This window comes from Papio anubis, chromosome 8, assembly GCF_008728515.1.
Source record: "Papio anubis isolate 15944 chromosome 8, Panubis1.0, whole genome shotgun sequence".
In the NCBI taxonomy this organism is placed as follows: domain Eukaryota; kingdom Metazoa; phylum Chordata; class Mammalia; order Primates; family Cercopithecidae; genus Papio; species Papio anubis.
Window position 1 is genome coordinate 119848254 of NC_044983.1, and position 25004 is coordinate 119873257.

Sequence of the window (25004 nt, forward strand, 5' to 3'; positions counted from 1 at the left end):
TATATAGAAATAATAATGAAACATTTATAGAGACATAATAATGAAAACATTGAGTATGCATATAACCAAAAATTCTGAAATGATGACACTGAGAGTGATATGCAGAGAATAATGGAGGTAGGGAATTAGTACGGGATATAAAAACTAACGTGCTCATACACCCCAATGAGAATAGACACAGGGGATGAATCAAGAGACAATAGTATATGGATATTATTTAGAAATATGGCGACAAATAGCAAAATTGTTGCCGCTAGAACAACTGACCTGGGGTAAGGTCATGCTGGGGGGACTCTGATATTTGTTTATATCTGTGAGTACTACTTGACTTTTTAATCACTATGCATATATTCCCTTGCATATTAATTTTAAAGTTATTTAAACCTTTAAATATGAAAGCAGCTTAGACATTTAAACTTTGAACTCTAGAGCAAATACGTAATTCCATGATTCTATTTCCCTAGATTTTAGTCAAAAATAATGCAATTGGAAACACAATAACTTTAAGGGTATGAGACATTGAAGGACAGAAAGTCTTATACTATTTTGCAACTGATTAATGGGATACATTGATATCCTGTGAAAAGACACTGGTCGAAGCTCTTACATATTTGACAAAACAAACCCAGGGACCTAGCTGTGCTAGCTGAGTGTACTGAGTGTGTAAAGTTTAGTGTGATATAACAGCAGAAAGGTCACAGAGTGAGAAGCCAGAGGACATGGGTTCTCATACTTGGAGAAACTCTATACCTGTTTCCTAATTTATTTGAGCCTCGGTTTCTTTGCCTGCAGAGATGTATGACTGTCATAGAATAACCTTTCGTCCACAGTCAGACATGACGTGCATATGTATACATAATGCTATGAACACATTTTCAAGGGATCAAATGATCTGAGAATAAATTGGATTACCAGAGAAAGCTAGCTGCTGATCTCAACACAAAATAATTTTTCATTATTAGGACATAATGTACTAGTCTATAACTTTTGAGCTTTAACTTGTAATCGTAATGTACTGTTTAATTTCTTACATAATTACTGAAATTCCCAGCAAAGATCAGTGTAAACACACACAAACTTTAATGAAAATCGTCTTCATCAGCAATTCACTGTAAAACGATTTAAGAAATCTGCTTAAATAAAAGTTAAAAACAAAACAACCTAAGAACGTACCAACCATTAAATCCTATATAAAGATCCAAATCAATCAAAGCAGCTGCTGCTTCCTTGGTACCATCAAATGAATGCACCTGGGGACATACAGGTATAATTTTATTATTATAGTAATTACTCTTTGAAATTCTAAATAACATTAATAAGACTTTGTAGGCAAAAATATAGATCCCTGTAAGTTTTTGGACCTCAGGATTTCAAAGGTGGTAGTCCCTATAATTTTTATTTTCGTATCAGATTTCACAATTATAACCAGTCATCATCTCCAGTGACATGATGCAAAACGTTAGCTGCTGAGAATTTCTTCAGAGTTGCAGTGTTGCAGTCTCCACACTAGCATTAGTGCAGAAGCTCCAGGAAGGGGTTTAGGAATAGACATATTCTTAGGCAAAAACATGAGGAAAGCTTAGAAATTTTATGGCACCATTTAAAACACGTTTTAAAATACTGATGAATTTTCTGTTAGAGGAATTTTTTTTTTTTTTAAGATGGAGTTTCACTCTTGTTGCCCAGGCTGGAGTGCAATGGCGTGATCTTGGCTCACCGCAACCTCCGCCTCCCTGCTTCAAGCGATTCTCCTGCCTCAGCCTCCTGAGTAGCTGGGATTACAGGCATGCGCCACCATGCCTGGCTAATTTTGTATTTTGTATTTTTTTTTTAGTAGAGAGGGGGTTTCTCCATGTTGTTCAGGCTGGTCTCGAACTCCCGATCCCAGGTGATCCACCCGCCTCGGCCTCCCAAAGTGCTGGGATTACAGGGGTGAGTCACCATGCCCGGCCAAGAATACTTTTTTCTAGAAGAGAAATTACTTTTAAGAGGCAAGGCTGGGCCAGGTGCGATGGCTCATGCCTGTAACCTCAGCACTTTGGGAGGCTGAGGCCAGTGGATCACCTGAGGTTGGGAGTTCGAGACCAGCCTGACCAATGTGGAGAAAACCCATCTCTACTAAAAATACAAAATTAGCAAGGTGTGGTGGCGCATGCCTATAATCCCAACTACTCGGGAGGCCGGAGGCAGAACTGCTTGAACCCAGGAGGCGGAGGTTGCGTTGAGCTGTGATCGCATCATTACAGTCCAGTCTGGGCAACAAGAGTGAAACTCTGTCTCAAAAATAAAAAGAAAAGAGACAAGGCTGAAGAAATTCTTATAAATGGGTGAGACTGTTGCTTAAAAAGCATAAACCGTAATCCCAGCACTTTGGGAGGCCGAGGTGGGCAGATCACAAGGTCAGGAGATCAAGACCATCCTGGCCAACATGGTGAAATCCCGTCTCTACTAAAATGCAAAAAATTAACCAGGCGTGGTGGTGCGCGCCTGTAGTCCCAGCTACTTGGGAAGCTGAGGCACGGGAATCGCTTGAACCCGGGAGGTGGAGGTTGCGACGAGCTGAGATTGCGTAGAAGTGAATTCAAGGGCCGGGCACAGTGGCTTACACCTGTAATCCCAACATGTCGGGAAGCCAAGGTGGACAGATTGCTTGAGTTTAGGAGTTCAAGATCAGCCTAGGCAACATGGTAAACTCCATCTCTACAAAATATACAAAAAAATTAGCTGAGCATGGTGGTGCATGCCTGCAGTCCCAGCTACTGGGAAGGCTGAGGATGGCTTGATCCTGGGGAAGTGGAGGTTGCAGTGAGCTGAGATTGTGCCACTCCACTTCAGCCTGGATGACAGAGCCAGACCCTTTCTCAATAACCAAAAAAAAAAACCCAAAAAAAACCAAAAACCAAATTTCACAGGGTTTTCTTGTGAATGGAATTCTTGCTCATTCTTGTACTTTGAACAAAGGAACTATAATTAAAACTGACTTGTGTTTATGCCACATCTGGCCCATACATTCAACAGTAAATTTACATGTCTTTCAAAGGATGGGAAAAGAAACTCCTAATTCTATTGAGTTCTATCTAATTCACGTTTTTCTTTTTTTTTTACTTTTAAAAAAAAAATTTAAATGTTGACATCTGAATTAGGGGCCATCCTTAATAACCAAGATGCTTTATGTGTCACATAAATGTTAAGTATCCCTTATCCCAAGTATGTTGGACCAAAAGTGTTTCGTATTTCAGATTTTTTCAGATTTTGGAATATCTGCATATACATAAAAAGAAATCTTTGGGAAGGGACTCAAGTCTAAACATGAAATTCATTTATGTTTCATATACACCTTATACCATACCCTGAAGGTAAATAATTTAAATAATTTTGTGCATGAAACTAAATTTATGTACAATGAATAATCAGAAAGCAAAGGTGTCACTATCTCATGTCAGTGCTTAAAAAGTTTCAGATTTTGGAGTATTTTGTACTTGGGAGTATTTGGATTTTTGAATTAGAGACATTCAACCTGTATTAAAAATGACAATTTTATACTTACCACTCCCCCTACACAGCGATCTCTATTTCTTTTCATTATGTCTGTAAATTAAAAACAAAGAACTTTTAGCAAATAGCTTGATTTCTACAAAATTCTTAAGTTCTAAATGAGACTTTGGTTTTAACTCACCCAAAAATTCAGCATGTGAGTTTCGACAATGAAGAAACATTGGTAATTTTGTTTGTTCTGACAGTTCAAATTGTTTTTCAAAATATCTGCATAATGCAAAAAAAAATTCTCATTACAAATTTAATTTTAGCATGAGGAAGGTAATGATGTCAAAACAGCTTTTAAGTTAAAGGTATTTAATTCTCTATAAATTACAGGACAATAATCATGAATATTTAAAGCACATCAGACTTATCAAAGGGCTTTTATAACTTACAATTTTTGGAAAGAAATACTTCATTTTCTGGGCTTACAAAATTATTTTCATAAAGTAACATCTACTGGCCCCTTGCCACTGGGAGCACCATCAGTGCAAGTCAACTCACCAAGCGAGAAGCCCGGCAGAGCTTCATACTGCATGCTAATCTATTCCATTTTGCAACCAGTGTTTTATGTGCTGTTATAAAAGAAGTTACTGCCACTAGGCAAAATGAACAAGGTTTCCCTCAAAAACCAAATCTAAGTATTTGCTAAACAGCAAATAACTCAATTATGCTATTAAAAAAAGAAAATTACACGATAAAGTGGTAGCCCTGAATATCTTAGAGTACTTGATAAGAAGCTTTTTCCAAGTACCACATACTTTTGTCTCATTTGATCCTCAGAATAACCCAAGGATAAAAGCTGGTGTCATACTTTGTCCAACATAACAATACCTGGCATGGCCACTTGGAACCAGAACTTCAGTGCTCTCATTCCAAGTCCCAGCCTAAACGGCAAAAACCTGTCACATTTTCGAGACGCTTCCTTCTGGTCCCAGAGTATAATGACAATATTCAGAGGATATAATGAATGTTCATTCTGTTTGTTTTTTCACTTCAACACAGTGCTCCCTCTTGTTCTCACAAATGGTAGGTTCAACTGAATCAGGATAACAGGTGGCTTATTATTTTCTTAGATGTGCTTACCTCTTCTAAGTCCTTTAATTTGGGGAAACAATTTCTCTGTTTAACTTAAGCCTCTTTTGCTATATTTTCCTATATCATATTTCCTCACATGCAGGACTATTTTGCCCCCTTTGCACTCTTGAAAATGCTAAATTTTAAAATTAGAAATAGAAATGTACTTCTTAAGAAGCAGTCTTCAGGCCGGGCATGGTGGCTCATACCTGTAATCCCAGCACTTTGGGAGGCCAAGGTAGGTGGATCACTCGAGGGCAGGAGTTCAAGACCAGTCTGGCCAACATGGTGAAACCTTATCTTTACTAAAAATACAAAAAATAGCCAGCGTGTTGGCACACGTCTGTAATCCCAGCTATTCCATGGGCTGAGGCACAAGAATCGCTTGAACCCAGGGTCAAAGGTTGCAGTGAGCTGATGTCACACTACTTGCACTCCAGCCTGGGTGACAGAGCAGCACTCTGTCTCAAAAAAAATAAAAATAAAAAAAATAAAAAAAAATAGAAACAGTCTTCCTAAAATTGGTGGTCTATCTCTGTATTACCAAATGTTTGGGTTTTAAAATCTCCTTTTCAGATTCTGCTGGGTTAGAATAAACAAAAATATTTTCCTTTCATTAACAAAGTGCTGAAATTTTGCAGTGTAGGAAATATTAATGACAACTTGGACAAAAAGATATTTTAATAATACAACCAGTCACTATTTCCATAACCTCTAAAGTAAACCAAATGTCAGCAATTAAGTGTGCTCTAGTCATTATGTCAACTTTACTAATATATTTGGCTTTTGGCTACACACAGCAGGCAGTCCTCTTCATTGTGTGCACTGCTCTACACTATGCTGGTTATTTTTTCCACACAAAATTTCATGGACCAAACCACATGACCAAGCTACAAATTCACAGTATCTAATGGTCGGATGGAAAATTAGCTTCCTATCTCAAGGTAGGCAAAAGTACAGTTTATGAAAATAACAGGCCAGCTGGATGCGTGGTCCACGCCTGTAATCCCAGCACTTTGGGAGGCTGAGGTGGGCGGATCGCTTGATCTCAGGACTTCAAGACTAACCTGGGCAACATGGTGAAACCCCATCTCTACAAAAAATACAAGAATTAGCCAGGTGTGGTGGCATGTGCCTGTAGTCCCAGTTGTTGGGAGGCTGAGGTCGGGGGATTGCTTGAGCCTGGGAGGTCAAGGCTGTGGTGAGCCATGATCACACCACTGCACTCCAGCTTGGATGACAGAGTGAGACCGTGTCTCAGAGAAAAAAGAGAAAGAAAATAACAGAAGCCCAAGCAGTGGGCCCACAGAATTTGACATAATTCAAGAAAAGAAAGGTCCCTGAATTCATGCTAGCTATGTATCATAAAGAAGCCATGTGGTTAAAAAAATAATAATAAATTAAAAAAAATAAAAAAGTAAAAAATTATTCCGAATGATACAAACTGAGGATAACTAGTACTAAACATCAAACAACTATTAGAGAAGAAACATCTAAACAACTTTAGAGAAGAAAAACCCACCATGGTAACTAGAAATAACAACGTAAGCTACAGGGTAGGAATTGGCGTCTATTGAGAGACCTCTCTGCCTGTTTTACTCATTTATTATTTTTTTAAAGTTTATAAATGAAAATCATTTTCCACTTGAGTTAGATTTGCTCATCTTAGTGAAGCTTCTGATTGTATTACTGCTTCTTACAGTTGAGGTTTAACTATCTAAGGACAAGAGCTGGAAAAGTTCAGCTTCAGAGGAGCAGTTCCTATTAATTAGGATCAAGGCAAATCCAAAAAGCGCAGTGAGTTTCATGGGTATACCTCAACCCAGGTAGTAATCCCTCCTCTGTAAGCTGCTTGATGGCAACGTGGCCTCAATTGCTCATCTCTACGGTCCCCTAAACCTCCAAAGGATTGTTTTAAAATCTTCTTCTTGTAGTTTTTAAGACCTGCACAGCGTTAACATTTTAAAGCCCCAAGAAAAATGCCCAAAGCAAATTCCTCCTATCCAAGAGAACAGAGCTCTAAACTGCAACAAGGAAAGGAATGTAGCATAAGGCCAGGAAATTGAAAATACAGGGTATGGCTTAAAGGATAAACTTTCCATAACTACATCAGGCCTCTTCCTTGTTTTCACTCTTTGCTTCTCTTTCTTAGTCTTTAAAAAATCCTTTTTCCAGAAAAAGTGTAGGTACTAAAACAAGAAAAAAGTATTTAAAAAAAACCCCACAAAACCTTTAAAAAGTTCCAAACAAAAGCAATAGCTAGCATCTTCCTTTAGGGTGATAATATTTCTAGCATGAATAATATAACAGCCATGATTGTGCACGTACTATGTACCACTCATGTCACTATGGGCTTTATGTGCCTTATGTTAAGAAAGGTAGGCAGCAATCTCCCCATTTTAAAGGGGATGCACAAAGGGACGAAGTGACATCAAGGGCAGTTGTAAATCTCACGAAAAGATCTGCTGATTCCAAAGCTCATCCTTTTAACGTCATACGCCGCCTTCACTTACCATTATTTTTCAGACACATCTATTGTATATTGATTTTTCTGTCTTGCCTCCTAATTTTCTGTTTTTCTTTTCTCATACATCTCCTTTTTCCTGACTACATTTTTACTTAAAAAGAAATCATGGCTGGGCGTGGTGGCTCACACCTGTAACCCTAGCACTTTGGGAGGCCAAGGCAGGCAGATCACTTGAGATCTGGAGTTTGAAACCAGCCTGGCCAACATGGTGAAACCCCATCTCTACAAAAAACACAAGAAAATTAGCTGGGCATGGTGATGGGCACCTGTAATCCCAGCTACTTGGGAGGCGGAGGCAGGAGAATCGCTTGAACTGGGAGGCGGAGGTTGCAGTGATCTTAGATCACACTGCCTGCACTCCAGTCTGGGGGACAGAGTGAGAATACATCTCAAAACAAAACAAAACAAAAACAAAACACCCAAACCATACACCGGTTGTTCCAGATGGTAGAAAAGTGCAGACCAAAATCTGAAGTCTTCCAAAAATAAACCCAATAGTGAAAGTTGAATTACAGGCTTTTTATCCACACTGCTCAAAAGGAATAAAAAAGAACCTTCCCTTTGTATTAAATATTCAACAGACATTTACTAAGTACCTACCATGTGCTGAGAATACTGTGCTAAATGCTATGGAACTGTCCCATGAGTAAGCCTTGGTGTGTGCCTCTGAGGAACTCAAAGACACTTGTCCGTTGTGGGGAGGAAGGGATAACCTAAAACCCATTTCTGTACAACGTGGTTAAGTGCTGAAACAAACAGAGTGCTGTGTACACAGAAAAGATTGCATGCTGTAAGTACACGCTAGGGGAAAAGAAGTGAGGGGCAGAGAACGTGGGTGTTTGTGTCCTTAACAACAATCAAAATGTGATTGTTACTAGAGTGTCTTTTTTTTTTTTTTTTTTTTTTTTTTTTGTTGGGGGTTTTTTTTTTTTTCTCCGCTGGGGGTGCTTCACACAATCTTGGCTCACTGCAACCTCCACCTCCCCAGTTCAAGCAATTCTGCTGCCTCAGCCTCCCGAGTAGCTGGGATTACAGGTGCTCGCTACCACGCCCGGCTAATTTTTGTTTTTAGTAGACAGGATTTCACCATGTTGGCCAAGCTGGTCTTGAATTCCTCATCTCAGGTGACAGGCCTGCCTTGGCCTCCCAAAGTGCTGGAATTACAGGCATGAGCCACCATACCTGGCCATTTTTTTAACCAAGTCATTTGATGTTTTATCATTAAAGATTAAAAAATCTTCACCGCCATCTTATCAAAATTTCCTTCTACTTATTTTGTCATTAGCTTATTCACTCTGGAAGAAGCCAGTGTCACATGCTGTCACTGAAAGTCAGTCCTTCCCTCTGCTGTTCACACACTTTAGTGACAGCACTTCCAACCTACTTTAATTATTTGTGTCCTCTCTTGTCTACAGTGGCATTGAGAAAAAGTCTTATTTTCCTTTGTGTCATGCTGAGGAGGCACTTGGTAATCATTTACTGAATGGAGTTTGAACTTGTCTATTAGCAATTAACACCTGGTATGTGAGTTCAAGCACAAGCTGTGATATGCACATTCTAAGATCAGACGCTATTCTGAACGTGCTCTGATGATGGTGAAGAATCTTCAGAACAGTTAAATTAAACTGATACTGTCAATGTTTTCAATTAACCCCAAAACTGAGTTTAAAGTATTCAGGTTGCATTTTAGAGTCAGTTCTAACTCATTTTGGATGAAAAGTCATATAGGCAAAAAAACTTGGGGACTCTGCCATTGCCCTTGCTTGTCATAACACATAGTCTATTAGACTTACAAGGCTTATCCTGACAAAAACCAGACATTAAAGTTGAGGAATATGATCTGTGGGCTTAACCTGAGGAAATACTAAAGACAACTGTTTTTCTATTTCAATGTGAACATGAGAACTTTTAAGGTTAAGTGAGCTGGCCTACATAATATTCGACAGAGGTATAGGGCTTTAGTAACCCTGCTAGTAACCACATGAATGTCCCTGAAAGACACAGCAAATAATATGCCATAAACTAAGCAGTTCTAAAAGGGATGTATAAAGGAGCGACCTAAAAGAGACAGTACGTGTCCACAGAGCATTACTCTAACCCATCCTTTTCTACTTGGTTATAGATCTTCACACTCCAGAACTCTGGAGCTTGAGGTCTAAGGTATGACAGACTCCACTAGTAGATCTGCTCCTCCCCACAGTGATTTTCAACCAGGGGGGACATATCAGAATCCCATTTGTGGGGAGCAGGGAGGGAAGGGGGAGGAAGTACACTTTTGGCATGCGTAATCTTAAAAAATCCCTTTAGGCCATCAAGTCACTGGCTTAATCATATGATCGTATCACCATATGACAAAATTATTAATTATTAAATATTATGATATAGCTGGATGGTATCTTAAGAGAGAATCTGATCCTAATTCTCTGTGTATAAGAAACTAAGGAGGACAGAGGACTGTTTATTCTTAAAGGTCTCTAGGGACAGATATTCTACCTTCAGATTTCTGCATACTCTGAGTTCTTGGCAGTGGCTGGCACACAGTGCTCCATAAATATTTGTTGAATGGATGAATAACTAAATTAACCCCCTTTAGAAGCTCAGTCTAATGTTTTATCATCTTCATAATTAAGATCTTTTTGAAATTCGACAAAATGCTTACGTTTTAAATTCAGACTATGACCTAAATTTTCTTTTCAATCTTTAACACTCATTCACCAGTATGATGACAGGAGCTCCAAATTTAGCTCCAGGCAATGGGTTACAGGAAGTCCTGCAGGGTTGTGAGCTTTGGAGTTTTCTCAGAAGCCACCATTCAACATGGCTCCTATTAAAGGAATCTCACAGTTCCAAACTAACAATATTCAATGCCCAGCAAGAGTAAACTATGCTTTTCTAGCTTTGGTGATTGATCTTATAATACTTTTGTCGGTTTTTTGTTGCTGATTTTTTTTTTTAGAGGTGGAGTCTCCTTATGTTGCTCAGACTGGTCTGGAACTCCTGAGCTCAAGCAATTCTCCTGCCTCTGCTTCTCAAAACAGCTGCGATTACAGGTGCAGGCTGCTGTGCCTAGCTTGTAATACACTTTTGTTTTTAAATTATATCTTCCAATTTGGGAGGCTGAGGCGGGTGGATCATTTGAGGTCAGGAGTCTGAGACCAGCCTGACGAACGTGGTGAAACCCAATCTTTACTAAAAATATAAAAATTAGCCAGGCATGGTGGCATGTGCCTGTAATCCCAGATACTCGGGAGGCTGAGGCACGAGACTCATTTGAACCCAGGAGGTGGAGGTTGCAGTGAGCCGAGATCACACCACTGCACTCCAGCCTGGGCAACAGAGAGAGACTCTGTCTCAAAAAAAACGAAACAAATCACATTCCCCAAAATAATTTAATTCATTCCATTGGAACTGTTCATGTAGGAATGCATGTGTTAAACAAGCAAACAAAAAATGTAAAGTCTCTATCATGTAAAACTCATCCCTAATTTCTACCATTAAAATAAAGTTAAATGGTTAATCGACCAGGGAACTATGTGCTTCCGCCCCTTATGAATTCCATGCAAGTATGCATGGAATTGGTTTCACTTAACGTTTCATATACAGAGGGAAAACCAAAAATATTCTGATGCTTAATCCAACTATATTCTCAACTGATAAAAGTTATTTTAAAATCACTCATGATTTTACAATAATTTGTAAAGCCAACAAATTTCCTTACTTGAGTTGAGTATCTTTGGGACAAAACTGTAGTCGGTCAAAATCTTTAAAAAGATAAAGAAGAATAATTACTCCTAACTTATACAGAAAAAAATTATTTATTTTCAAACAAAGTCATTCTAAGAGGCGAGGCTGGCACTCACCAAGTCCACATTCTCCTATTGCCACAACTTTCTCTTTATTGTTTTCAGCAAGATTTAGCAACTCCTTTAAGTAAAGATCAGGGTTACTCTTTTCAAATTCATCACATCTTGTAGGATGACATCCAACTGTACTGAAAAACATATCTAACACAAAATAATGTTTTAGGATTATTTTCAAAGTATTTTCTCATATTTATATTTATTATGATATTTAGAGGATATCAAGTAATTTCAACTGGTTTTCAACATGGTAATAGATTATTCACATTGTAAGAACTGCATTATGTTAATCATATGACAATTTTTAGAATACCAAAACAAAGTAGGATACAAATATGAAAATTGCTGTAATGTATTAATAAAATAATTCAGCTTTTTCTAAAGTTTGGCATTTAGGGCTGTAGAATGCAAAGTGAAAATTTTTTGTTTTTGAGACAGGGTCCCACTGTGTCAACCAGGCTGGAGTGCAGTGGTGCCATCATGGCTCACTGTAGCCTTGACCTCCTCGGCTCAAGTGATCCTCCCACTTCAGCCTCCCAAGTAACTGGGACAACACATACATGCCATCACACTTGGCTAATTTTTAAATTTTTTTTGTAGAGACAGGGTTTTGCTACGTTGCCCAAGCTGGGCTCGAAGTCCTGAGTTCAAGCAACCCACCGGCCTAGGCCTCCCAAAGTGCTGGGATTACAGGCCTGAGCCACCATGACTAGCAATGATTTATCTTTTATATTCACCATTCATGTGACTATCTTGATTCATATATTTTTGTTTAACACCAATTCCTCCATTATTGATTCATGTATTTAACATAGCATAAAAATGTATTCCCTTAAAAAGGTTAATAGTGGAGGTTAAAGAGGTGGAAAGGGGAATTTGTTTTTCTAATAAAAAAATGAGGTTCACCTATTTGGAGGACACTCTGACAGTCTGACTTGTATAGAATACAAATGAGAAGTCAAAAACACTTTTTGAATGGCTTAGCTGAGTTTGAACCGTGGGAAAGGTATCAAGCCTTCCTCAGGCTCTCATGCAGATATTTAGAAACAAAGGAAGAAGCACTTTTAAGGCTATAAGAACACAAGTTACATGGAGAGGAGTAGAAGAGGGCTGATAATGGAGGTGGGAGAACTTTAAAAAGCCTAGATGTTTGGGGATAAAAAGTAAGGATAAAATGTTCCTATATATCTCAAAAACTCCCTGGGAGAGATTCTATCTTTAATCACTAAGAAAAAGTGTCAATGGGCTGGGCGAGGTGGCTCAGGCCTGTAATCCCAGCACTTTGGGAGGCCAAGCCAGGCAGATCACGAGGTCAGGAGTTGAAGACCAGCCTGACCAACATGGTGAAACCCTGTCTCTATTAAAGATGCAAAAATTAGCCAGGTGTGGTGGCACCCTGACCAACATGGTGAAACCCTGTCTCTATTAAAGATGCAAAAATTAGCCAGGCGTGGTGGCGCACGCCTATAATCCCAGCTACTCAGGAGGCCGAGGCAGGAGAATCACTTGTACCCAAGAGGCAGAGGTTGCAGTGAGCCGAGATTGTGCCATTGCACTCCAGCCTGGGCGACAGAGCAAGACTCTGTTTCAAAAAAAAGAAAAAGTGTGAATAGATCCTAAAAGAGAAGTATGGATTTTAGAGAGATTTCCATAAAAATATAGCTTTTAGTAAGTTTTCATAAACACATCAGTATTTTAAAATACAACATTTAAAAATTATGTAGAATGTTTAATTCCTCAGTGTCTAGCACATAAGGTATGCAAAAAAAAGTTAAATTCATGAATGCCAGATAAATGAGGTTTTACGTAACTAAGATTCCTTTAACAATCAATCCTAAAACTTTCAAGATTTTAAATAAATGCAAAATGTATGAACATAAAGCAAGCATATGAGGGGTTATACAGCATTATTATTTGCATTCTTGGTACCTTGCACAGTATCTGGTCCATCTAGTAAAAATTTAATAAAATAATCCTTCACAGCTTAAGTTAAAAAAGAATAAATAAAAAGCAACTCGTATCTTTTTGTTTTTTGGGGTTTTTTTTGCTTGCTTGTTTTGAGACGGAGTCTTGCTCTATTGTCCAGGCTGGAGTGCAGTGGCACTATCTCCGCTTACTGCAAGCTCTGCCTCCCGGGTTCACGCCATTCTCCCACCTCAGCCGAGTAGCTGGGACTACAGGCGCCCGCCACTATTTTTTGTATTAGGCGCCCGGCTAATTTTTTGTATTTCTTAGTAGAGACAGGGTTTCACTGTGTTAGCCAGGATGGTCTCAATCTCCTGATCTGCCTGCCTCAGCCTCCCAAAGTGCTGGGATTACAGGCGTGAGCCACCGCGCCCAGCTAGCAACTCATATCTTAAACACGTTAAAACACACACATGAATTCCACATCAAAAACACCTGAGGTTAAACTGTGTACCTGGAGAACTTTATTCTCATTAGCTGAAATCTTAAAATAATCTTCATTGAGTACTATGAAACGGTTTTATAAACAGCTATATACCAGTGAGTACTTTGAATTCTGTCATCTTAATCATGTCCCACTGAAATCAGTCTATTTTCCTGTTGTTTCCACAGTCATAATCCATTGTATTGTACCTGAAGCAGTTTTCAGAAAGACTTCTTCAAAATTACTTAATTCATATTTTTTTTGGTAAAAGAAATATGAGGATACCATTTGTTTGTGCCAAATGCAGTGCATCTTTACTGTCTTGTAGATTTCCACCTGTAATCATAAACTGAAATAGAAAGAAAATAAAATAAGCTGACTTTAATAGGGCAGCAATAAGTTTCCTAAACATGCCTTCCTACCACTTCCTTATTCCAGACTGCTCTCCTCTGTGACTGTCACACACCTACCCTGTTTAAAATTCAGCTGGGAGGCCGGGTGCGGTGGCTCAAGCCTGTAATCCCAGCACTTTGGGAGGCTGAGACGGGCGGATCACGAGGTCAGGAAATCGAGACCATCCTGGCTAACACGGTGAAACCCCGTCTCTACTAAAAAATACAAAAAACTAGCCGGGCGTGGTGGCGGGCGCCTGTAGTCCCAGCTACTCAGGAGGCTGAGGCAGGAGAATGGCGTGAACCCGGGAGGCGGAGCTTGCAGTGAGCTGAGATCCGGCCACTGCACTCCAGCCTGGGCGGCAGAGCGAGACTCCGTCTCAAAAAAAAAAAAAAAAAAAAAAAAATTCAGCTGGGAGATTGCCTCCTATGCAGAGTGGTATCTGACTACACCTCAGGGATGTGTGTATGTATGTGTGTGTACATGTGGAGGTGCAGAATTCATCACTAGATTCTGTTAAAATGTATTTACATGTCCACCTTTCCTATTAGACAACAAGTTCCTTGAGGACAGAGATCAGGTATTATGAAAAAGCGAATAATTCATCAGTGATTCAACAGTGTTGATTGATTCGATAATTCTCCAAGTGTAGTCTGGTAACTCCCAGTAGGTATGTGAACTCAAAACTATTTTCATAATAATAATAAGACACTTTCTGTCTTTTTTACTCTCACTCTACTGCAAGTGTCCCCAACGTATACAAGAAGCTACACGATGTGTGATACCACCAGACTGACTACAGAAAAAGATATGAAAATTCAGCAGGCTTCTAGTAACACAGTCATTAGAGATTTGAAAAAACAACTGTACTCATGTTGTTAATTTTTTTGTTCTGGAATACACTTGTTTTTCATAAAAATATGCTATTTATGTTATTCAGTAGTTTCTTGTTATTTTAAAAGGAATTAATATTCAAAATTTTTGGTTTTAATTTTTAATATAATATATACAGTAGGTAAGACTCACATAAACAAAAGCTCTTTGGGGGTACTCACTAATAAAGAATGTGAAGGGGACTGGAGAGCAAAAGGTTTGAGAATCAGTGAGTTAATGCATGCTGATGAATTCTCTGTAGGAAAACATATGGCTTTTGGCAAATAAGCATACTTCTACACAGACCCATTAGGATCCACCCAGTAACTAGACTGCCATCTTTCCTGTTGAAATGAAAGTGTCACTAAAGAGCTTTGTGTTGATAGTGAGAGCACTGAAGCAGTGCTGCGTAAGGGGCACATTCTACTAAGCACATGATTCAAGCACAATGACGTATATTTTTTCATACTTCAAGAGTCTCACTAAAATGATGAACTCATTCTAGGTACAACTTAGGGAGAAAACACAAAACAAAGGTAGACCTGCAAATGATAAATAGATGTTTTCATATAGCTATTTAAATCTTTAATATGATTAGGTATTCAGTATCCGTTCAGGAAACATATAGCCATAATTAAATCCTTGACTATCTGTAAAACATAAGATACAAGGCAGGGCGCAGTGGCTCATGCCTATAATCCCAGCACTTTGGGATGCTGAGGCGGGCGGATCACCTGCGGTCAGGAGTTCAAGATCATCCTGGCCAACATGGCGAAACCCTGTCTCTACTAAAAATACAAAAATTAGCCAGGCGTGGTGGCAGGCCCCTGAAGTCCCAGCTACTTGGGAGGCCGAGGCAGGAGAATCATATGAACCTGGGAGGCAGAGGTTGCAGTGAGCCAAGATCGTGCCACTGCACTCCAGCCTGGGCAACAGAACAAGACTCTGCCTCCAGAAAAAAAAAAAAAGGCATTAATAAAAATAGTGGGAAAACTTTCTTTTTGCTGACATACCTAAAACTTTAATACTAGAACAGATATCTACATCCAGTATTTAAATTATGTAAAATACTAACCAAGTCTACTTTTTATTTTATGTGTAACTTTTCTAAATAGTTGAAAAAAGGGCAAGACACGAGGGCATCATCTCCTCTCCCGGTGTATAGGATAATGATAATGATCATCTCATGGTGGCAGCTTCCAGCATACACATAACGTAGGTTGTTTATGCCAGGTATAATACCAAATGCTTTACGTTCAATATTTTATTTAGCCTTCATAACAACTCTATTAATTAAGTACTATTATCATTCTCATTTTACAGGTGAGAAAACTCAACTCTAGTGAGATAAAAGACCCCAGGTTATAAAGCTACAAAAAAGGAAGCAGGGGCTGGACACCAGTTTTGTTATGCCCTAACTATGCTATTAACTACTATAACATAAATGCAAGGTATTGAATTAAATTTCAGTTTGGAACCATGTCCAAGTAAAAATCACTTCAGTTCTGTCATTCCTAAGTGTGTGTGTGTTGTGTGTGTGCATGTGTGTGAATAAACATTAAGATTAAATTACTCATGGCTAACACATGAAAATTTAAGAGCTTAGTATTTTGGAGTCTTCAGAAAACCATTGTTTAAAGTGATTTACCAAGCAGAATGACCCCATAATGAGAAATTAATGTAACTTTTATCTTTTCATATTATTTGTGAATAATAACAAATACAAGTTTGGAGTTGCAGACTGCAAAACTCATTTAGTCAGCAGTGTCACTTTCCAAAACATGTTATTCAACTTGGAGGCAGTAGCTATCAAGTGTCCTGACAGCATACTATGGAATTTAACCTTATTTCTTATGTGTATGTGTGGGCTAGCTCTCTGTTTTAAAGCTAATTTAAAGAAATATCTATTCATTTGCTTACTAGAACTCTCTAAAAAACCGGAGACATTTTATTGCTGTAAAACTTAAAGTATTATCTCTATTATTTGAAGTGGTATACCCAAACTATAAATAGCTACACTTGGTGTATTTTTCATTATTGCTTAATTCTGACAAACGCTAAATTATATTATAAAATTGATTAAAAGTTGCCTCTTTAGAAACCTGGTAATTCACATAGGTTTAAAAAATTTTTTTCAAAGAGGTTTTGCCATTTATCATATATAAGAACTATAGATGAGATTTGTGTAACTTAAATTGCTATGAACAGAATATTTGGATATTTTGTTTCAATTAACTTTCTAATATCACAAGTAGACAATCTGTACTCCAAGTGTGGCATTGGCTTGTTCCCTTCTACTCTGCAAAATTTTAACTAAAATTTAGTTAAAAAATAAATTTAAAATTCTCAAGAATAACAAAACAGATGTTACCTTTTTAACACCAATCTCGACAGCTCTCCCTATTACATCCTGTAAGTCATCTGTAAAAGATAAACTCTGCATTAAGAAAACCTGGCAGACAAAAATTTGACTTTTTTTTAGCTTTTGTGCAAATGGCTATTTGAAGTTTTATATTCGAAATTATAAACTTCTATAGGTAAAAAGACCTTAATTAAACTTCATTATAAATGTTCATGATCATGGTTTATCAATAAATGTGTTTCACTTTGTTTACAGTTTTATCCAAAATGCATAGGGAGTTCTCTCTGTTTTTTTTTTTTTTTTGAGACGGAGTTTCGTTCTTGTTGCCCGGGCTGGAGTGCAACGGTGCAGTCTCGGCTCACTACAACTTCTACCGGCCGGGTTCAAGCAATTCTCGTTCCTCAGCCTCCCAAGTAGCTGGGATTACAGGTGCTTGCCAGCACGCCTAGCTGATTTTTTTTTTTATTATTTCAACTTTAAGAGTGGATTATGTTGCCCAGGCTGGTCTTGAACTCCTGTGCTCGGGCAATCCTCCCACCTCAGACTCCCAAAGTGGTGGGATTACAGGTGTGAGTCACAAGGCCCAGCTTGGATTATGCTTTACAAGATCTCCTGAGGCAGAAAATTTGTCTTCATAGAGAAACTATTCACCTTAATAAAGGAAATACTTACCTTGATGCTTTTGAACCCCCCTATAAATTCCTCTGAACATAGGGTCAGTCAAGTTGATACCAATATCTGTAGAAAGCAAAAATCACTGATTAATTATTGAGTCTCTAGTTGAAACTTCTACTTAAACAAAAAGCTTCTGTTACTAAACTTTTTGTTCACACACTCATCTACTCAAACAATATCCAAGTGCCTACCACTTGTCAACTACTGTGCTAGAAACATGGGATACAAAGATGAATAGGATATAATTCCTGCTTTCAAGAAACTCACTGCAGAATTGGTAAGGCAGATCCATTATCACACAATTATGAAATATTAGAAGTAACACTGGTACTATGGGACACAGAAGGGGAACACCCAACCTAGTCTGGTGGCTGGCTCAGAAGAGGCTTCCAGAAAGAAGTAATCATTGAACTGCATCTTAAAGGATGAGTAGCTATTATTCAGTGGAACAGAGGTAACTGCAGACAGAGGAAGCAGTGGGAGCAAAGCCTTCAGGATGGGAAAAAGCACAGTGCTTGTAAAGAGCTACAGGCTGTTCCGGCTGCTGGAGAGAAGAACAATTGACCCTCCGTATCTCTGGGATCTGGAGCTGCAGATTCAGTTAACCACAGGTCAATTGAAAATATTAGAAAATAAAAATAAAAATACAACAATAAACAATATATAAATAAAAGTACAGCAAGGTATAAAAACCATTTACATAGCATTTACCTCAAATTAGGTATTTTAAGTAATCTAGACATGATTTAAAGCATACATGAGGATATGCATAGGTTATAGGCAAACACCATGCCATTTTATGTAAGGGACTTGAACATGCGAGGGTTTTGGTATCTGCAGGAGGTCCTGGAACCAATCTCCTGCCGATACTGAGGGAAGACAGTGTAAGGAAGGGAGGGGTCAGAAGACGCCAGACTCAGCTATGGTACAGACACTTGTTTTTAAAATACTGGATGCAACAGGAAGCTCTGTCCTGCTGCAGAATATAAGGGAACATGGGGAACAACAAGATATGAAGTCAAACTGTGATTGATCACAGGCAAGAAGAAAAATGCCCCTGTTATTGAAAATACATATCATTTAGCTTTTAGCAGGAGAATCTCAAAATGTGCGGTGGTGGTAGGCAGCTGATTACCAACAGACTCCCTACGTTATTTCTGCGAAGTTTCAGTTTCTTGGTATGTTCTCATTTTAATTTCTGCCAAGCTGGTCCCCAGGAATGTCTGCTCCACCAATAAGATACACCTTGAAAGTGAATGGGAGTTTAGAGAATTTAAGAGATAGTGAAGAGTATTCCAGGCATTTGAAACAACAGGGGAAAAAGTAAAATGCAGAAAACGACAAAGGTATTTGAGTGCCAACATGTCAGCAAAGATGGGTGGGATGTGGTACCCTTTAAAAGGGCTACTAACATACAAACATCATCTAATACGATACATACTGTAGGAGTTTGGTGGAATGGCCCAATCAGGAGAATTACTATCTACTTTTTTTAAAAGTAAGGAAAGGAAATTAGATAAAGGGGTCAGACTGAGAAAGGAAACCCAGGGAAGAGAAGAGGCCTTTCTGCCTAAAATAATCCTTCACAGAGGTTTAGTCTAGGGTCACCGATCATCACTGATCATTAGGAAAACAGAAATGGTCTGTATCGCTTCTAGACCATTTCCCCTTTGTGCAGTGTTAAGCAAACAATTATTCATAACACTTGTCAAAGACTATGAGGAAGCCTTTATTCAAGAGAGACTACTGACGGCAGGGAAGCTTTTGCGGAAGCGGGAGGGACTGGGCTCAATTTTGAATACAAGGACAAGTGAGGATTTATTGCCACCAAGTAGAATGGGGATCAACAGATGAAAAATTACTAAGAGGAAACATCAAAGGTGAGGGAAGATTCTGGGTTTACTCAACTTGACGGATTTCTGCTGAAGGCAGGCCAGAGTGATAGGATATTCTGCTTGGGGATTTGAGATTTGGGATGGGGGAAATGAAGGATGAGAAAGGTCTATAGGTCCTGGCTGAAGAGGGAAGCAGGTCCTACATCCCAGAATAGTCTCTGGGTTTATCTGGGCAGGCAGAAATGCAGGAAAACTCCTTCGAAAGTCCCTTGACCCAAGTGCAGGGAGAAGCGCTTAAAGAACACGCAGATGTGGACAGTGGTAATCGTAGCTGACCACACACCATCCTCCCACACTTTAGCATCATCATAATCTTTCTTTTTTTTTCTTTTTGAGACAGAGTCTCACTCTATCACCCAGGCTACAGTGCAGTGGCACAGTCTCGGCTCACTGCAACCTCCGCCTCCCGGGTTCACGCAATTCTCCTGTCTCAGCCTCCCAAGTAGCTGGGATTATAGGCGCCCACCACCACACCCAGCTAATTTTTTGTATTTTTAGTAAAGACGGGGTTTCACCATGTTGGACAGGCTGGTCTCAAACTCCTGACCTCAGGAGCTCCCCCTGCCTTGGCCTCCCAAAATGCTGGGATTACAGGCGTTAGGCACTGTGCCCAGCCAGTCTTGATAAATTCTTGTAGCTTCGCACTGCTGGCCCAGATAGTCACAGCTCACCCGCAACAAATAAGTGAGTCTTTCTGAGCCTCCGGTTTTCTCACTAGTAGGATGGACATAAAGTTTTTCCTTCCAGCAACAAAATGTGGCTCAAATCCAAAAACGAATATGAACGCATTTTGCAAATTAAAACTCCTATTAACATGTAATTATTGGGAACAGTGTTATTACAAACACTGTAACATGCCAACAACAAATGGAATTTCAATCAGCTTTAGCCATACTGCCATACCACCTTAAGTGGTTAAGGCTCCTGATCCAAGAATGCATTATCAAATAGCCAAATGTGAGTCAGTATGTTTTGAACATTAAGACTCATGATGTAGTCACGAAAATAAAGCCACTCAAAATCCCATTTATTTAACTTGTTCAAAACGTTCTTATCTATGTTAAGAGATAGTGAGAACAAAAACCTTGTATCTGAGAAATGCAAGCACCTTTAAATTATCAGGCCCAGAAGGCATTTAAAATGTTCACAGCAGTCCATGCTCACTCCCCTTTGAGCTAAGTAATTACTTCTCGAAGCCAATTGCTATGTGGGCTCTAGACTGAAGCCAAGTGGCCGTAAAATGCCATACACCCTATAGTTCAACAATACATAGCCAATCACTAACCAATGTTATTTCTGTAAACCAATGAGAATCCCTGATTAACAATTTTTGTAACTGCGCCCCCCTCCCTTTTGATTTGTCCTTTAAAAACTTGAGCCTCTCTTTTGTTCTCTGGAGCAGTACCCAAGGCAACTTGGAAGTGTGTCCTGGGCTGCAGTCTTCAACTGTTGTGCTTGAATAAACTCTGTAAACTAGATTCTGACCTTTTTGGTTATTTGAGGTTAACAATAGTATATTTTAAATTAAAAGTCTCTGACTGGGGCGGTAGCCCACGCCTGTAATCCCAGCACTTCAGGAGGCTGAGGTGGGCGGATTACGAGGTCAGGAGATCGAGACCATCCTAGCTAACACAGTGAAAACCCGTGTCTACTAAAGAATACAAAAAATTAGCCAGGTGTAGTGGCGAGCGCCTATAGTCCCAGCTACTCGGGAGGCTGAGGCAGGAGAATGGCGTGAACCCAGGAGGCGGAGGTTGCAGTGTGCCGAGATTGCGCCACTGCACTCCAGCCTGGGCGACAGAGCAAGACTCCGTCTCAAAAAAGAAAAAAAAATTAAAAGTCTCTATTAGACGTATGCCTATTGGCACGTAAACTCAAACAAAGTAGATAAATACTGTATGAAAACCAATGTCTAGCCAGATCCAGCTAAAGATAGTAAGTAGCTTGAAAAGTTAAGAAAGCAAGAGATATGGGTGGGAAGGAATGACAGGAAGAAAAACAAGGCAAAGTGGAAAATTACTACTTCCAATTAGGGGAGAAAAGTGAAGGATTCATACATTCGGTAGCATGTCCCCTATATAGATCAGTAATGTTTCTTTTTCATTAACTTTCTTCAAATAGCTGGCTTGAAAAGCAGCACCTACTTTATTATCTAAGAGTTCTTCAAATATTGACTTTTAGTTTTCAAAACAAAGTGAGAGTAGAAAACGGCACTGTTTGTAACCAGGAGAAGACGATAACTCTTCAGTTGAAGCCTCAGTGTTTGGGCTCACTGAATCGTGTCACATCACTGTCACCTATGATCTAGGGATACAAAGGGACAGCAAATAGGGCATAATTTGTTTTTTTTTAGATATGGCTAGTCTTTAGATATAACCCTGAGTTTATAGCAAATACAGGGGATTAGAGAACAAGCTCAATGACACTACTATTTAGCAAAGAGACAAAGCCGGGAGATAGGACTCTCTGTGGGGTGTTGACTTAAAATCATGAGATCTATACATTAGGGGAGACTTTATTTCTTATATTGAGGTGCAACCTGCAGGCTGGGAAGCAGAGCCTTTGGCTGGGAACAAAAGCAACCATTTCAAGGGAAGAAGTGGGGAAAAGGAGTTTTACACTAAATGGGCTGGCTAACGTACATATTTAACAGGTTATAGAAGGAGCTATGCATATTCATGAAAGGTGGACTCATGCATGTATAAGCAAACATACATGCTACACAAACCCCATGTTCTCTTGGGGTGGAGACTTAACATTAAAACGCAGTAAAATTAAGCTTTATATGTCAAAAGGTGCACAGCCTGAGTAAACCAGCGAGAACTAGTCTATGACTGCTGGTCATTTGTCAGGAAGGAATGCGCAGTGAAACTGGTCAGCTGTCATGTCAAAAGCACGAAAAAGGAAGGGAGTCTGGCTGTGGTGTCAGGTGGTTGGCTGAAGTCAGGAGAGGAGTGAGTCTTGTTTCTGTTCCAGGGCTGGTATCTATTTAATGCTTACAAAGTCTGGTATCAGTTAGTGAGGAATGGGGTGTACTGAGGTGTAACCAACCTCTCATCATGGCTGGAAAACTTAGCTTTCAAAGTTTTTCTGGGGTCTCCTTGGCCTAGGTGGTGTCCATTCAGTCAGTCGGTGGGGCAGGGGGGTGCTTAGAATTTTATTTTTATTTCATGTTTCCCCATTTTAGCCACGATCTACTGCAGGCAGCACCAATAGCCAAATCTTTATTTTGTCCCATGTCATTGCCAGGGTGGTGTGGCTACCTGTCCCAGATCCACCCATTCCCTAGGACAGCCATTTGGACATCCTAGATCAGGCAGGAATAGAGAGATGGCAGGCACTCATTAACCCATAAGGTATAAGAGATATAAGAGCTAAAAGGAATGGCTACAGAATTAACTTGCCTGTAAGTTCTATGCACTGAACCATCATAATTCCGGTTTTAACCAGGGACTTCTTGCAGTCCTATCGTAAGTAATTTAAATGTTAAGAAAGTATGATGGAGACTATGAATATGACAAACACTTAGACAGCAGTTTGAAAGGGATTTCCCAGGCCACTTGGAAGCCAACTAAATAGATTGTTGGGAGGATTAGTAGTTCATACCTCTTGTAACCATTTAAGTTTGTTTGGATAGTCTTTCTCTAACAGTGTCTTTTTTTTTTGTTTGTTTTTTTGTTTTTTGAGACGGTGTCTCACTCTGTTGCCCAGGCTGGAGTGCAGAGGCGCCATCTCGGTTCACTGCAAGCTTCGCCTCACGGGTTCACACCATTCTCCTGCCTCAGCCTCCTGAGTAGCTTAGACTACAGGCGCCTGTCACCATGCCCGGCTAATTTTTTGTACTTTTGGTAGAGATGGGGTTTCACCGTGTTAGCCAGGATGGTCTTGATCTTCTGACCTTGTGATCCGTCCACCTCGGCCTCCCAAAGTGCTGGGATTACAGGCGTGAGCCACCGTGCCTGGCTTCTAACAGTTTCTATTTCACCTGAAGTACTTACGTAACAGGAGGTATGGACCAAACGACTCCTTGTTTGCCTAGGAGAAAATCTACAGCAATTTTATTATCTAATACTACTTGAGCCAAGGAGTTTTGGGATTTTTGTTGAGCTACAAGGCTTTTTGCAGCATCTGCAGCTATCTTGAGGTGGGAAATTAAAGAAAAATAAAAGTAAAAAGAGAGAGAAATAAGTTTTCCTGTATTAGGCTGACTTGTCTCAGAGGCAGCAACAGGCACATCCCAGACCCAGGAACTCTTGATATTATCTAATGTGCTCTGGAGACTCTCCCAGCACTCCCTCAACATAGGGAGAAGAAAATCAAATTTTCCTTTGTTTTATGGTATGAGTTTATAGATTCTTGTTCTCTGTAACTAGTAACTTCAAGTATTTTGTTGTATCTAAGAAGTACAACAAAGGTCATGAGAAGCCTGAGTAGGCCTGAACTACAGCTGCCTGGGCACCAGAGTGAAGGTTATGGGATAAGCCCGTGCCTAGGCAAACCTAGATAACGGACGTCTGGGTTGCTTGGCAACGGTCATGAGCAATCCTGAGTTTGTCCTGCCTCTGTATCCTTGCTTTCACACCACCGTAAGCTTGCTTCAAGCTAGCTCACCTCCTTTTGTGAAGTGTGTATTAAAAGTCAAGTGCTGGCTTTGTTCCGGGCTCAGTCTTTGGACATGAGTCTGCTGGGCCTGAGTGCACTCAATAAAAGATTCTCCTGTTTCAACCTGAGGTCTCTCTCATCCCCCTAAATCCTGCAACAATCTGACTAATAGTAGCAGAGACTTTTCAAATAATATCCTTATTGACATAAATCCCAACACTTGGAATTAATATTCCCAGGACGCTCTGATCTGTATCATCTTCATACCCTGCCAATACAGACCTTTTAGTTTAATAATGGAGAGAAAGGGGGTCCTTCTGTAAGTCTGTGGAAGGATATGGGGGTTACAAAACATCCTACCAAGCAGGAACCTTCTAACTGTAGGCTGTCAAGGCAACAGTGTGCCCAAAGCTGTGCAGGTGGATCAGACCCTATGCCACATACAAACACAGAGCCTGAATGGGGGGCACAAGTGATACTCCTGAGGGTGTCTTAATCAGCAGATGCATTCATGAGGAGCGCTGACATCACCAAACTGAACCATGGGTCATTTCTCTTGCAAGCTTTCCAGAATCCACTCACTTATTTTAAATGTAAATATTGTGGGCACTGTAGGGATATCTTTTTAACTTTATTTATCTGATGTAGGTGACACTTGTCTATCCAGTAGTTCTTAGGTCAAGAAGGTCCCCTAGTACGCCGGGTGAGGTGGCTCACGCTCGTAATCCCAGCACTCTGGGAGGCCGAGGCAGGTGGATCACTTGAGGTCAGGAGTTTAAGACCAGCCTGGCCAATATGGTGAAATCCAGTCTCT

At 39.7% G+C, this 25004-nt stretch overlaps 1 protein-coding gene across 7 annotated transcripts in view; it reads right to left on the minus strand.

Annotated features, from left to right (window-relative positions):
* TATDN1 (TatD DNase domain containing 1) overlaps positions 1-25004 on the minus strand; it is a 61173-nt gene that overhangs the window by 27386 nt on the left and 8783 nt on the right. For 3 of the 7 annotated variants that reach the window (XM_009213552.4, XM_003903144.4, XM_009213554.2), the window contains exons 2-9: positions 17691-17756; positions 17028-17077; positions 13676-13739; positions 11002-11145; positions 10860-10902; positions 3677-3762; positions 3548-3588; positions 1174-1250 (exon numbers count right to left, since the gene is read on the minus strand). In XM_009213552.4, the coding sequence (XP_009211816.1) occupies positions 1174-1250; positions 3548-3588; positions 3677-3762; positions 10860-10902; positions 11002-11145; positions 13676-13739; positions 17028-17077; positions 17691-17756 (571 nt within the window). Of the gene's footprint in view, positions 1-1173; positions 1251-3547; positions 3589-3676; positions 3763-10859; positions 10903-11001; positions 11146-13599; positions 13740-17027; positions 17078-17690; positions 17757-25004 lie in introns of those variants that run through there. The other 4 variants (XM_009213555.2, XM_009213556.2, XM_017962288.1 and 1 more) reach the window with 3 other exon arrangements.